At 44.5% G+C, this 15804-nt stretch overlaps 1 protein-coding gene across 3 annotated transcripts in view; it reads left to right on the top strand.

Moving 5' to 3' along the window:
• Window positions 1-11496, top strand: part of uba6 (ubiquitin like modifier activating enzyme 6) — a 294389-nt gene extending 282893 nt beyond the window's left edge. For all 3 annotated transcript variants that reach the window (XM_072517066.1, XM_072517065.1, XM_072517064.1), the window contains 2 exons: window positions 5137-5231; window positions 9280-11496. In XM_072517066.1, the coding sequence (XP_072373167.1) occupies window positions 5137-5231; window positions 9280-9415 (231 nt within the window). In that variant the 3' untranslated portion in view covers window positions 9416-11496. The remainder of the gene's footprint in view (window positions 1-5136; window positions 5232-9279) is intronic.
• Window positions 11497-15804: the final 4308 nt, after the last annotated feature.

The following is a 15804-nucleotide window of genomic DNA, read 5'->3' as shown; positions in this document are numbered from 1 at the left end:
ACAGTGTCTGTTCCAGCTTCTTGAAACAGCTTTCCAATTAGCCCCACTTCAATGCTCTTCTCCCACTACCCAGCTTGTATTTCCTTTTCAAGTATATATGCATTCCCTTTTAAAGGTAGTATTGAATCTGCTTCCATCATTCCTTCAGGCGGTGCAATCCAGATCATCGTAACTCACTGTGCTAAAAATAAATTCTCCTCCTTGCCTCTGGTTCTCCTATATTTTAAATCAATATTCTTTGTTTCACACCCGACTGCCAGTGGAAACAGTTTCTCTTTGTTTACTGTATCAAAACAGCTCATACATTTTGAACAGTTATCTACCCAAAGGAGATCTTCTCCAGTTTCTCCACATAACTAAAGTCTCTCAGTGCTGATATTCCTGTAATTTTCCTCTGCACCTGCTCTAAAGCCTTGATATCAAAGGTGTGGTGCCCAGAATTGAACATACTACTCCAGCTGAGGCCTAAATAGTCATCATAACTTCTTGTTGTGTCTCAAACATGAGACAGCAAAGACTGTTAAAACGTTGTGGAAGACCATGATTTGGAAGAGTATTGGAACCTGAAGAGGTAGACGAATCACTCAGGACTGGGATTCTTCCCAATTGGCTCCCGAACATCCTGCAAGCTGCTTTTCCAGGATGTAGAATGGTCCTAGCTGGTCAAGCATCAGACGCTTACCAACATTCTGACTGCAAACTGATTAGCTGGTTAAGCACCAGTAGTATCCTGTGTTCACTTGTGACTTCTTGACCGTGACTTTGCCAACTAGTGCCTTCGATTTTGGGACTTGTTTCCCTGTGCTGAGAGTGTGCACTTCATATTGGACAAACAAAAGTCTTATAACCCAGAACGGACGTCTGTTATAGTTTAGCTAGATTTGAAGAATCTCAAATATGGTGATGGGTTACCTCATTTTTCAAACATCATGTTGATCAAAAGTAAGTATTTTCATCACTGTTATCATTACAGTTCTATTGTTCCAGTGTTATCAGTGTTCCTCCAGCTGTAGCCTGATAATCAGTTTATTTGATTCATTGTCGTCACCATATTCTTTTTATGTTTGTCCCTCATACACAAATCACAGAAACTTATTTGTCCATTTAATGGTGTTATGCACCTGCAATCTGCCTTTTAAAATTTTACTTTCTCCACTCCAAGAAAGCCTTCATTCAAATTAATCCTTCATAAGATCATAAAATGTAGGAGCAGAAGCGGGCCATTCGGCCCATCAAGTCTGCTCTACCATTCAACGAGACCATGACTAATCTGATATAATCCTCAATTCCACTTTCCTGTCTTATCCCCATAACCCTTGATTACCCTGCCGATTAAAAATCTGTCTATCTCCACTTAGAACATAATTATATGACCCAGACTCTACATCCCTCTGCGAATGTCACAGATTCACTACCCTCTGAGAGAAGAATTCCTCTTCATCTCTGACTTAAATGGGTGACCCCCTTACTCTTGAGATTATGCCCTCTGGTCCTAGACTCTCCCACAAGGGGAAACAGCTTCTCAGCATCTATCCTGTCAAGCCCCCGGAAAATCCTATATGTCTCAAAAATGTCGCCGCTCATTCTTCTAAACTCCTCAACAAGTACAGGCCCAACCTACTTAACCTCATAAGAAAATTCCTCCATACCCAGGATCAACCTAGTGAACCTTCTCTGGACTGCCTCCAATCTTTCCTTAGATAAGGGGAGCAAAACTGTTCACAGTATTCCAGGTGTGATCTAACATGCCTTGTATGGTTTTAGCAAGACTTCCCTATTTGTATACTCCATTCCCTTTGAAATAAAGGCTGAACTTGCATGCCAGCTTTTTGTGATTTATGCATAAGGACTCCCAAATCCCTCTGTGCTGCAGTTTTCTGCAGTCTTTCTCCATTTAAATAATATTCAATCCCTTTATTCGTCCTACCAAAGTGCATAACTTTACATTTCCTGACATTATATTCCATCTGCCAAGTTTTTGCACACTCTGAACTTCCCAACCTAACTGGTCTGCATCTCTCTCCAGGCTCTTTGTATCATCCTCACCAATTGCCTTTCCACTTATTTTTGTGTCACTCGAAGTCTTGACAATAGTGCATTCACTTCCTTCGTCCAAGTCATTCATATATATTTTAAATAATTGTGGCCCCAGCACAGATCCCTCCACGAGTTACAAGTTGTCATCCTTAAAATACTCCTCTTATCCCAACTCTGTCTTCAATCAGTTAGCCAATCCACTATCTATGCTAATATACAACCCCCAATACCATGGGCTCTTATCTTATTAAACTGCCTTTTGTGTGGTACCTTATTGAACACTTTTCGGAAATCCATGTATTTTGCATTATCTATCCTGCTTATTACCATATCAAAGAATTCTAATATATGTGTTGGGCATGATTTCCTCTTCATGAAGTCATGCTGACTCTGCTTGATTATATTATGTATTTCTAAATACTCTACTATTACATCCTTTATAATAGACTCTTAACATTTTCCCAATGATCGGGGGCGGGGGGGGTCTTCCTTTTTGAATAAGGGTGTTACATTGGCAGTTTTCCAATCCTCTGGGACTTTTCCAGAATTTAAGGATCCTTGGACTATTACTACCAGTGCATCCACTATCTCTGTAGCTACTTCCTTTAATATCCTGTAATGCAACCCATCAGGTCCAGGGGACTTATTGGCGTTTAGCCCCATTAGTTTCCCTAGTACATTTTCTATAGTGATTGTTACTGTATTTATTTCCTCCACCCCTTTTCCCCTTGATGATCTTGTATTTTTGAATGTTATTAGTGTCTTCCACTGTAAAGACTGACTCAAAGCATTTGTTTAACTCCTCTGCCATTTTGTGGTTCCCCATTATTATTTCCCCAGTCTCATTCTCTAAGGGAACTATGTTCACTTTGGCCTATCTTTTCCTTTATATATATATTTAAAGAAGCTCTTGCTGTCGTTTTTATATTACTTGATAGTTTACCCTCATAGTTTATGTTCTCCATCCTTATTATTTTGTTGGTTTTTATTTTTAAAAACTTTCCCAATCCTCTAGCTTACCACTTGCTTTACATTGTATATTTTATGTTTTCTCTATTATGTATTTTCTTTTGATGTACGAAATGATCTGTCTGAGCTGCACGCAGAACAATACTTTTCACTGAATCCCGGTACACGTGACCGTAAACAAATCCAATCCAATCCAGTAATCTTTGCCAAATTATATGTTCCTTCTTTTAATTTAATACTATCCTTAACTTAGTTAACGATGGTTAATTTATCTCCTTCTGAGAATCTTCCTTCCTCACTGGGATATAACTTTGTTGTGAGTCATGAACAATTTTCATCAACGTCTGCCATTGTTGATCAACCGTCTTTCCTTTTTTTTTGTGTAAATTTAGAGTACCCAATTCATTTTTTCCAATTCAGGGACAATTTAGCGTGTTCAATCGCCCTACCCTGCACATCTTTGTGTTGTGGGGGAAAAACCCACGCAAACATCGGGAGAATGTGCAAACTCCACACGGATAGTGACCCAGAGCCGGGATCGAACCTGGGACCTCGGCGCCGTGAGACTGCAGTGCTAACCACTGCACCACCGTGCTGCCCTTATCAACCGTCTTTCCTGCTAAACTCCTTTCCCAGTCCACTCAAGTCAACACTGCCCTCATTCCTTTGTAACTACATTTATTTAAATTTAGCACCATTGCTTCCAACCCAGATTTCTCACTCTCAAACAAAATGCTAAATTTTACCATGTTATGGTCTCAGTTTCCTCAGGTATCTTTTATTCTGAGATTGTTTATTAAACCTTACTTATTAAACGTTACTTGATCCCTGGTTGGATCCATAATATAATGTTCTGAGAAACTGTCCCGAGTGCACTCTGAATTCTTCCTCATGACTACCTCTGCCAATTTTATTTTTCCAATCTACATGAAGATTAAAATCACCCATGATTAATTCACTGCCTTTTTTTGCATGCCCTCATTATCTTCTGAGTTATTTTCTGTCCTACTGTATAGCTACTGTTAGGGGGCCTATTGCTATCCCACCAGTGTTTTTTCCCTTTCTTATTTCTTACCTCCACCTGTATGGATTCTACATCTTCCAATCGAAGATCATTTCTTGTTATTGTACTTATTTCATCCTGCACTAACAGTTACCCCACCACCCTCTCCTTCCTGCCTGTCCTTACAAAAAGTCACACACTTTCATTCCCAGTTTTGATCTCCTTGTAACCACGCCTCTGTAAGGACTATAAGATCAGACCCATTAAAAGAGCCATGCTATTTTCTACAAACTCCCACATTTTTTTGTCGCAACTTCCCTTTTTATGTTCAGAATTTTGAGGTTCTGGTCAATTAACCCTTTCAAGTTCCAAATGATCCTACGTGACACTTTATCAAACTTTTAAAATTTTCTAACTTTTTCCAGTGGAGGTTGCAGACCTGAAATGTAACCTTGTTTCTCTCTCCATAGATGCTGCCTGACATGCTGAATATTTCCAACATTTTCTGTTTTTATTTCAGCTCTTCGGCAGCTACAGTATTTTACTTTTAAATAATGGAAATCATCTCTTTTAGGTTTTGGTTGAGGGGTAAATATTGGCCAAAGCACTAGGGAGGACTACCATGTTCCACTTCGAAGAATGCCTTGGGAACTTTCATACCCATCTTAAACTGAGGCCCCATCTGTTCTCATTAAACATCTCTCACTCAGTAATGCACTGAAGTGTCAGCGTAAATAATGTCCTCAAGTCTCTGAAGTTGGACTGGAGTCCATATACTTCCAGCTCAAAGGCAAGATTGCTGTCACTGAGCCACAGCTAACACCAAATCAAATTTGGGTGAAATGCTGGGAGCAAAGGGTTTAATTATTGATTTCAGCCTTGCTTTTTTCAAATAAATTTTTAAAACCCAATTCTTTTTTTCCAATTAAGGGGCAATTTAGCGTGGTCAATTCACCTACCCAGCATATCTTTGTGCAGGTTGTGGGGGTGAGACCCATGCAGACACGGGGAAAATCTCCATACGGCCAGTGACCCTCAGCACGGTGAGGCTGCAGTGCTAACCACTGCACCACCGTGCCGCCCCGGCTTGCTTACAATGTAATGGAACCTACTATCTTTCATTGCAGGAAAGATACAGCATTGAACCCACTATGGTGGTTCATGGAGTGAAGATGTTGTATGTACCAGTCATGCCAGGACATGTGAAGCGACTAAAACTAACGTAAGTAAATTGCAAATAGCAAGGGAGAGTTGATCAGTAAAAGAATGAATATGGTAATTTTTTTTAAAATGTGATTTATTCCAAACTTATTCAGTTACAAAAGATGGACAATCTGGGGAATATGCTCCCATCTCATAATTCTACAGTTTGTACAGGTTTTTCCCCATTGTCACCCTACGCCACCACCCCCTTGCGACGAATTCATTAGTTATTGAATACATACCGGAATATATTAAACCAGGGGGCGCGATTCTCCACTCCCACGCCGGTTGGGAGAATCGCCTGAGCCGTCAAAATTTCCGGGGACGCCGGTCCAACGCCCTCCCGCGATTCTCCCAAGCGGCGGGAACGGCCAGGTCGAGTTTCGCAGGCCGGAGAATCGCCAGAGACACCGAAAATGGCGATTCTCCGGCACCCCCGCTATTCTGAGGATTGGATGGGCTAAGCGGCCAGGCCAAAACGGCGGGTTCCCCCCGGCGCCGTCCACACCTGGTCGCTGCAGTCGTGGGGGGGGCGGCCTGTGGGGGGGCGAGGGGGGGGTCCTGCACCGGGTTTCACCTGGAATGTGGGGTGGCCCGCGATCAGTGCCCACCGATCGTCGGGCCGTCCTCTCTGAAGGAGGACCTCCTTCCTTCCGCGGCCCCGCAAGATCCGACCCCCATCTTCTTGCGGGGCGGATTTAGAGAGGACGGCAACCACGCATGCGCGGGTTGGCGCCGGCCAACCCGCGCATGCGCGAATGACGTCCGTTATGCGGCGCCGGCCGCATCATCTATGCGGCGCCGCTTTTACGCGGGCGACAAGGCCTGGCGCGTGTAGATTACGCGGCCCCGATCCTGGCCCATTGTCAGGGCCTGAATTGGTCGGGACCGGGGCCGTTCCGGGCCGTCGTGAACTCGACGACGGAGCGGCCACTTCGGCGTGGGAATGGAGAATCCCGCCCAGGGTTTCCCAAATCTTTTGAGCTGCGCAACTCCTAGTGACCTCCCAAAAGCATCGGGGAACCCCAAACATTCTCATGTTTTTTTTAAATAAATTTAGAGCACCCAATTCATTTTTTCCAATTAAGGGGCAATTTAGCATGTACAATTCACCTACCCTGCACATCTTTGAGTTGTGGGGGCGAGACCCACGCAAACACGGGAAGAATGTGCAAAATCCACACGGACAGTGACCCAGAGCTGGAATCGAACCTGGGACCTCGGCACCGCGAGACTGCAGTGCTACCACTGCGCCACCGTGCTGCCCTACATTCTCATAATGTTGACACTGTTTTCTTGCCACAAAATAGGTGCAAACACAGAAATCAAATGCAAAAAAAGTCTTTACTAACTATCTATGCATATATTAGGGAGTGGCACACAGTCACTAAATACATTAGCCAGCTACCTGGTAATAATTAAAAAGTTCTCTTGTTTTTAAAAAAAAAAATCAAGTCTTACCGTTTGCCATTATTCATGGGAGAAGTGATCTGGAAAGTTGTTTCTCATATTGGACACATGCACATCTCTCTCCCTCAGACACGCATTTCCCCCACACACACTTTTCTCTCTCTCTCCCTCACACACACTCGCCCTTCTCTCTCGCACACACTTGCCGCTCTCTCTCACACACACCCAGACACACACACACTCGCCTCTCTCTCATACACACACTCGCACCTTTCACAAACATTTGCCCTCTCTCTCACACGCTCAGTCCTCTCTCTCACACACACACACACACACACTCGCCCGTCTCACATATAAACACTCGCCCCTCACTCTCACACACATACTTGCTCCTCTCTCACACACACACACACGCCCCTCTCTCACACACATATTCATCCCCCTCTCTCTCATACACACTCGCCCCTCTCTTGCACACATTCACCCCTCTCTCACACACACAGACACTCACCCCCTCACACACACACTCGCCCCTTGCTCTCTCTCACACACACACTTTCCCCCTCTCACACACACGCCCGTCTCTCTCACCTGCGCACACTCATCCCTCTCTCACACTCGCACCCCTCTCTGTCACACACAATCACTTGCCCATTTCTCGCTCTTGCACACATGCCCATTCGCCCCTTTCTCTCATTCTGCCTCACACACACACACACATGCCCTCTCTCTCACATGCACAAGCCGCCTCTCTCATTCCCACACATCTACTTGCCCCTCTCTCGCACATGTAAATACTCATCCCCCTCTCACACACTCGCCCCTCTCTCTCTCTCACTCACCCCCCCCACTTTCTCTCTCACACTCGCCCCTCTCTCTCTCTCGTCCCTCTCTCTCACACACTTGCCTCTATCTATCTCTGTCTCTTTCTTCTCTCTCTCTCTCTCTCTCTCACACTCCTCTTTCTCTCTCACTCCCCTCTCTCTCTATCTCCTCTCGCTCACACACTCACCCCACTCTCTCTCTCATTCTCTCTCTTATACACTCATCCCTCTCCCTTTCACACCTATCAAACACTTGCTCCGATGCCCACACAATCTGAGGCTGGACCATTCGCTCCATGGTTGGTCCACCCGCTGCAAGGTACCACCACACCGCCTCTCTTCTTCATGATCTTCGCTGTTGGCTGCAAACTTTTTAATTCGGCAACAGCGATCTAAGAAATCAAATTGGCCAATCAGAGCAAGCCTTCTTGGAGCGTGGTCACATCGTGGCCGCCAGATCACAGACCACTGGAGAGCCTGGAGGTCCGCAGAACCTCCGTATTATAGCTGAAGCCAGCTACCACATCCATGATAAAAGCAAATTACTGCGTATGCTGGAATCTGAAACAAATCAGAAAATGGTGGACTATCTCAGCGGGTCTGACAGCATCTGTGTTGAGAGAACGGAGCTAACATTTCGCGTCTGGATGACTCCTTGACAAAGTCTTTTTTTAATTTAGAGTCCCAATTATTATTTTTTGAATAGGGAGCAATTTAGCGTGGCCAATCCACCTACCCTGCACATCTTTGGGTTGTGGAAGTCAAGCCCACGCAGACACGGGGAGAATGTGCAAATTCCACACGGACAGTGACCCAGAGCCGGGATCGAACCCGGGTCCTCAGCACCGTGGTCAGCAGTGCTAACCACTGTGCCACCCTGACTCTTTGTCAAAGCTGACCACATCCATAACCTGTGTTGTAATCTGGACAGAGTGATGGGGTGAAATTTTCCTCATGTGGGTTTGGTATGAAACTATCTCGGACAGTTTTTGCACACAACAGCAGCAAAATCAGCATAAATGAACAATCTCACTGGTGTGGAATGAGATGGGAAAATGGAAATGATCTCTGTAGCTGGGATATTATTCTGATTTTGGTGTTGAAGCACAATATTTAGATGTATTACTGGGAAATTTACCCAAACTGATTATTTGTGACCTGGGGAGTACAGTATTCAAAGAGAGTGAGCTTCATCTGATCCAAATGGAAATATTTATCATTGTAAAACAATGGGAAATCACCCTTTCCCATATCTAGTTTTCTTCCCAAAACTATTGAGAGTAAAATAGATTGGTTTGATTACATGAAAAAATGGATTTGATTGTGCCATCACTGGCTCTGAGAGATTAATGGGAGGTGACAGTTTAGTACAAGCTGCTTGCTTACATCTAATGGAAATTCAGTTTTATTTCCATTGGAACAGAATGTCCTAGGGTTTCTTCTTCTGCACTCAGCAAGGTATGATTTTTTGCTCATTTGTTTTACGGAAGTGGAAACCGTGTCAGCCAACTGTAAGTTCTGCACTCCGGAACAAAGTTCTGCAAAGTTGAAGATGCCGCTTTTTGGATGAGTTTAGCCGACGTCCCGTCTGCCCCCTCAGGTGGGCATAAAAATTCCCATGGTACAATTCCGAGAAGGCGCGAGGTGTTTTCCCAGTGTCCTGTCCAACCTTTATCACTCAGCCATTAACAATTTACAGGATGCACTTGTAGAGCACTTGATAATCCAGCTGCAAAGGGTCACTTTTGGCTGAGCGGGAATGGTAGTATCCAATCTTTGATTAAACTTAAACCATTTGAAGTTTATATTCTTGTATTTATTTTTCCTCTACAGTATGCATAAGTTAGTGAAACCAGCAACAGAGAGGAAATATATTGATTTGACTGTGTCATTTGCACCTGAATCTGATGGTGATGAAGACCTGCCAGGTCCTCCTGTGAGATACTACTTCAGACCTGAAGAGAACTGAGCTCATGCTGTGGATGCTTCAGCCCCTTGAACCAACTACCACACAAATGGAGAAGCACTCACTTATTTGCTAAATTGTTCTGCTTTATTGTGGTGTAAATGTCTCTGTAATCTCCTGCACGTCACCCAATGCAGACTGCCTTAATAGCGGAATAAAATCGGTGTTTACAAATGATTGTCCGCATACTGTGTTATGGTGCAGTCAAGACAGTCCAGTCCCATGAGCATGATGCATATCATCTTTTTGTACAAGTTCTTCTTTCACTGCTAGAATTAAGTTTTGTTACCTGCTATTTAAAATTGAACAAGGTTCCATGTTGTCCTGCACCAAAGATGTATAGCAAGTGTCAGAAAGGGGTTCAGCATATCTGCCATGGACTGCTGGAGGAATAGACTGTGGCTCCATGGCTGAATTACTCACTCCATCTGGATCAAGCATTCCCATGAGAAATAAATCCCCATCTTGTAATTTCAAGCTTTTTAGTATAACAAAGTAGAACATTTTCAAAACTCAATTATTTCAACCCTACTCTTGTAAAATTTCAATTATGCAGATTTTAAAAAGGTAACGAATGCACTGACATTTTTGTGTTCAAATTATTTTTGTCCATTTTATATGCTTGTGCATGGTGTTTTGGCCAAGCTAACAATATAATCTCTGCCTTGTTCGGCTACTGCAGGTCATGATTTATACTTGTGCCCCTTAACCATAAGTAGCTTAAAGTAAAACTAACTGAATTACTCATGTAATTTCTGAACTTTCATTCGGATCACAGATCACTTGGGATTTTTTTTTTTGAATCTGCAAAAAGATTGTGTACGGCATGTTTCAGTAGGCCAGTTTATTTGTAATTTAGCATGCTAATTGTTTAATATCTTATTTTCTTATAACTACAAACCACATTTGAGTCTGTGTTGGTCAGTAATTTTCACACTTGAGATCAGCGTTATTTGTACATCTTGATACCTGCAGGGTTTTTTTTAGTTCTTTGTAAATAACGTAGCAATCTAAATGACAGGTCTTAGCTTCACTTATTTTTTTAAACATTTTGTTTAAAATATAGTATTGTGATTTGTATGTTTAGAGCACTGATTTGGAGTCTACCACAAGCGCATATAATTCCCTCTTTTGGTTGTGAAGAGGTCTGGGACCCTGAGGTTTTGAAAGGCACAATATAAATGCAAATCTTTATTTCTTTGACGTGTCGCCTGTAGTTCATTGGTAGCATGTTTGCATCTCGGGTTGAAGACCTACTCCACAGAATGGAGTGCAAAATCTAGGCTGATTCTGCAGTGTAGTACTGAGGCAATGCTACACTGTCGGAGATGCTGTCTTTCCGATGAGACATTAAACTGAGGTCCTCATCTGTCATCTTGGATGGATGTAAAAGATCCCATGACATTTCAGGGAAGTTCTACCTGGTGTCCTGGCCAATATTTATCCCTCAACCAACCACCACTTTTAGATTAATTATCTGGTCATTATACTATTGCTGTTTGTGGGAGCTTGCTGTGCATAAATTGGTTGCTGCGTTTCCTACATTACAACAGTGAGTACACATCAAAAGAGCACATTGGCTGCAAAGCTTTGGGACCACCTGAAGTCATGTAAGGCACTATACAGATGAAAATAATTTTCTCATCTTTTTTGCCTAATTGTCCATCCTTGGATTCAAATAGTATTTGTGGATATTTTCAAATTTGCCCAACTGGGTAAAAAATTGGCATTGTTAAACAACCTAAATTTCTCTTATAATGAAACCAAATTCATGAAGTGCAACTTCAGTGAGAACAGTAATAAGCCAACCAGTCCACATTGGCAGTCTATTCCTGTGGCAGCAAATTGAAATTCTGTCCCCAAATTACATAATCCAAGTGTCCCTGATGAGGCACATACATTTTAAACATGATTTTATTTTTATTTCTGTACAGCAAACCATATAGGATCGTTAATTTCTTTCACTTCACATAGTCATCAGGTTGCCTAAGGAGTCTTCTACCTAGATTTTCACTTTGGTGAAACCAAACACTGTGAACTGAAAACTTATCGAATGAGGAAATAAAATAACTTTCAACCAGTTACTCTTGTAAAGTTTTATTGATTTTTAGTTTTGGAGTAACATGCCCTGCTTGTCTAGTACTTTTATTGATGCATAAAAAACATGCTGTGATGACCTTCCCCAAAATGAAGCCTCCCCACCCACTATAACTACCACCACTCGTCCCGCACAGATTATCATAGCGGCAGTGTGGCCCTGATCACCAAATCACAACACCACTGTCCCTCCTGTAATTTCTCTTTTTGAACATCTCATTTTGCTCGCATTAAAATCTTCATTCTCTACTGCCCACCAAAGTATCACTTTCCTTCCTCAGTGTCTGCACTGAGCAACTTATCTTTGCTGAATACTACCATGCTCTCTCCCATCAGAGTTAACTGCCCTCTTATTCTCCCTTAATCTCTCCCTCCATGTAAACTCATTCACAGCCACCCCACTTGACTTTGCCATCTCGGGTGGTTTCGTTCCTCCCAACAGATCAATTCTAGATAAGACCATCTCTGATCTCTTGTATCACTCTCCATCCATATACCCCTTGCTTTTCCACCCCTGGATTCTCCAATTCACTTACTATACTTCCAAAATTACTGTCTTAACTTTTCATCGCCACTTTTGCAGCTACCACAAAACTCCTTCATCTTTGATACTCTGGTCACCATTAAAGCCATTATTCACTCTCACCCTGACCAAACTCCCAGTATGCCCTCACCTCCACTCCCTCAGGTCCTAAGGACGCAGACTTGATATGGGGCTGGATCCTCCAAATTGAAGACTAAGTGCTGACGCCGGCGTGGGAACAGTGGTGTTTTACGCCTGAAAAAATGGTGCAAAAGTTACGCCGATCCTCCGTCTGATGGGGGGTTAGCAGGCACGCAGCGTAAAGCCTCCAGCTTTACTGCGGATAAGGCCGAAGAATGGCCGGGTCCATGGGCGTGCATGTGCAAGGCGATGGCTTGCAGCGGCCGCGCGTGCAACATGGCGCAGCCGCACGTGGACCCGGCCTGCCAAGAACTGCCCCAAGTACGCCGATTGAAGGGGCAGAACATTGCAAAAGCGGCAGCGCCCCCGATTTCGGCGCAAAGGGGGATTCTCCAGCCGATCGACAAACGCGATTTTGGCGACTGGAGAATTCCGCAATTGGTTTTGTCATTCACTGGCACATCTGGCTGGACCACATAACATACTATTGATCCTGCTCTCATCTGCTAAAAGCACATACTAGGATGCAAAGAGAGCCTTAGTCGGCTCAGCTGCAAAGCTTTATCTTAAAGCCCTTTCCCTTTGTAGCCATCTGGGATGGCCACGTCCCGATTACAAAATGGACACTTGCAAAGAATGCAGGGAAAATTGGACAATACCGAAAAAGCAAGCAGGTGAAAGGTCTGCCTGTTGATTAGAGCCTTAGCTCTCAGACAGGACCGGTACTGCTAAGCCATCTACATACTAATGAGCCATCCCCGGGAACAAAAGGCAACATTTAGGTAAACAATGCTAAGCCAGACATACCGGCGCCAGAGGAGACTAAAACAAAGCAAACCAACGGCCACCTAGGACACGCCCAGCAACCAGGGAACCCACCCCTCTATTGGAGGAAAATAAGATAAGAACGATTGGGAAACGGCCCAATTAATTGGGGCCAAGTTCAAGGCCTGCCCAAAAGCACGCGAAGCCCTTTCGAATATAAAAAGGATTCCCCAAGAGAGGATCGCTCTCTTGGCCTTGGCTGTCAGTGAGGCGAGACCAGCCTAGCAGCTACACCAGACCAAGTAAGTTCCAAGTCAACGCACGCTACGAGATAGACGCTCCTAGTTGCTAACCTATAAACCGCACAACCCAGCAGCCTCAGAACCGAGCAACGGCCGTTGTTCCTCTGACTGTGTGGGCACCCGAAGCTACGTATAGGCTTTTAGCAATGGTGATAGTTTAGGTTGTAGAGTTTTATGCATGAGTAGATTTGACTGTGTAAATAAACGAGTATTGCTCTAATCACCAAGACCTTTTTTTAATAAAATAGACAGGAGCATCACGAGCTTCGTGTGGGCAGGGAAAGTTCCGAGAGTAAGGAGGGGGTTCCTTCAGCGTAGTAGGGACAGAGGAGGATTGGCACTACCGAACTTGGGCGATTACTATTGGGCTGCCAATGTGGCAATGATACGTAAATGGATGACGGAGGGTGAGGGAGCGGTGTGGAAAAGACTGGCGAGAAAGTCCTGTAAAGGGACGAGTTTAGAGGCGCTGGTGACGGCGCCGCTACCGATCTCACCTAAAAAGTTTACCACGAACCCAGTGGTGGCGGCAACATTGAATATCTGGGGACAGTGGAGGCGACAGAGAGGGGTGCGCGGAGCCCTGGTGGGGTCCCCAATCAGGAACAACCATAGGAAGAATGGATGGAGGATTTCAGAGCTGGTACCAGTTGGGAATTAGGGAGATTTATTTATAGATGGGACTTTTGCGAGCTTGGGAGCATTGGAGGAAAAGTATAAGTTGCCCCGGGGAAATTTCTTGAGATATATACAGGTGAGGGCGTTTACTAGACAACAGGTGAGGGAATTTCCGTTGCTCCCGACACAGGGGATACAGGACAGGGTGCTTTCAAGGGTGTGGGTCGGAGAGGGCAAGGTGTCAGAGATTTACCGAGAGATGAGGGAAGAGGGGGAGGAGTCGGTGGGCGAACTAAAAGGAAAGTGGGAAGAAGAACTAGGGGAGGAGATAGAGGAGGGTATGTGGGCTGATGCCCTAAGCAGGGTAAATTCCTCTTCCTCATGCGCCAAGCTTAGCCTGATTCAATTTAAGGTGCTACATAGAGCACACATAACGGGAGCAAGATTGAGCAAGTTCTTTGGAGTGGAGGACAAATGTGGGAGGTGTGGCGGGAGCCCGGCAAACCACGCACATATGTTTTGGGCGTGCCCGGCACTGGAAGGGTATTGGAAGGGAGTGACGGGAGTGATTTCGCGGGTGGTGAAGGCCCGGGTCGAACCAGGCTAGGGGTTAGCTCTATTTGGAGTTGCGGAAGAGCCGGGAGTGCAGGAGGCGAAAGAGGCCGATGTTGTGGCCTTTGCATCCCTAGTAGCCCGGCGCAGGATCCTACTCATGTGGAAGGAGGCGAAACCCCCCGGACTGGAGGCCTGGGTAAATGATATGGCGGGGTTCGTTAAACTGGAGCAGATAAAGTTTGCCCTGAGAGGATCGGCTCAAGGGTTCACCAGGCGGTGGCAGCCATTTCTCGACTACCTAGGGGAACGTTAGAGGGAAGACAGATGACCAGCAGCAGCAACCCGGGGGGGGGGAGGTGGGGGGTGTTTAGTTTAGTTTAGTTTAGGTCAAAGATAAAGGGGTTTTGTTACTTGCGTATTGTTAAAAATTTCTGTATTGTTATTGTTGCGTTTGCTTTGTAAGAGGGGGAAAATTGTTGTTTGGGAAAAAAATTTCAATAAAACACATTTAAAAAAATAAAATAAAATAAATGAGCATTGCTGTTGAATTTACTAACTGGTGAACTGAGTCTTTGATCAGTATTTGGTTTTGAACCTTGTGGCTGTATCGAAAGATACCTGGCGACTCTTGAGCAGACGTAATTAAACAGAGCTAAATTAAGAGACAACAGCAAGTTAGCAACATTTACTGGCGACTCCCCCGGGACTCGACTTAGAAGTGGCTTAACCACTCTGAGAGAACCCAAATTTAAATTAAGAATCCAATTGGAAACAAAAACCACAAGTGTAAGAACAGTACTGATCAAGCCTCTGAGATTTGGAAGTGTGTTTATGCATGCGTACTAACAGGGATACAAGGTAAACCGGAGAGATTTTGTTGTGCAAAACTGTGGGGAGTTTTGTAGCTCGGAAATTAACGTAAGCCGTACCCGTGTTTACATCACCACTTTATCACCCCCTGTTCCAAATTCAGTAGAGAACCTAGATAGAGAAAATGGCAATGAAGGCAATGGAACGCCTTGTGAACCCCCAGGTATTCGAGGTCGCAGTGACCAGTAGAGTGGGAAGATGAGATCAGGAAATATCTCAAGGGAAATGATGGCCCCATTGGAGTGAATTCTGTGCTAATGAGGAAACAGGTCCCGGGAGTATAGGACATACTTGGTGGGAGAACCTGTCAGAGATCCATAAGAAGAGCTTAGGGAAAGCTCGCAAGCTGATGGCAATCGTGTCCTGTTTGGCACAATTGCGAGGCACAGAGGAGGTCGTTAGGACGCTCCGTAGAGAGATAGAGGAGACAGAAGTAGTGAGGTAGACGTGAGCAAGGTAGAGGAGGAGAATAGAGATTTAAAAGAACAGATAGCAGCAAGGGACAGAGAGGTGGGTGATGC

Source organism: Scyliorhinus torazame, chromosome 9 (assembly GCF_047496885.1).
Source record: "Scyliorhinus torazame isolate Kashiwa2021f chromosome 9, sScyTor2.1, whole genome shotgun sequence".
Classification (NCBI taxonomy): Eukaryota; Metazoa; Chordata; class Chondrichthyes; order Carcharhiniformes; family Scyliorhinidae; genus Scyliorhinus; species Scyliorhinus torazame.
This window is presented reverse-complemented; position numbering and strand designations above follow the sequence as displayed.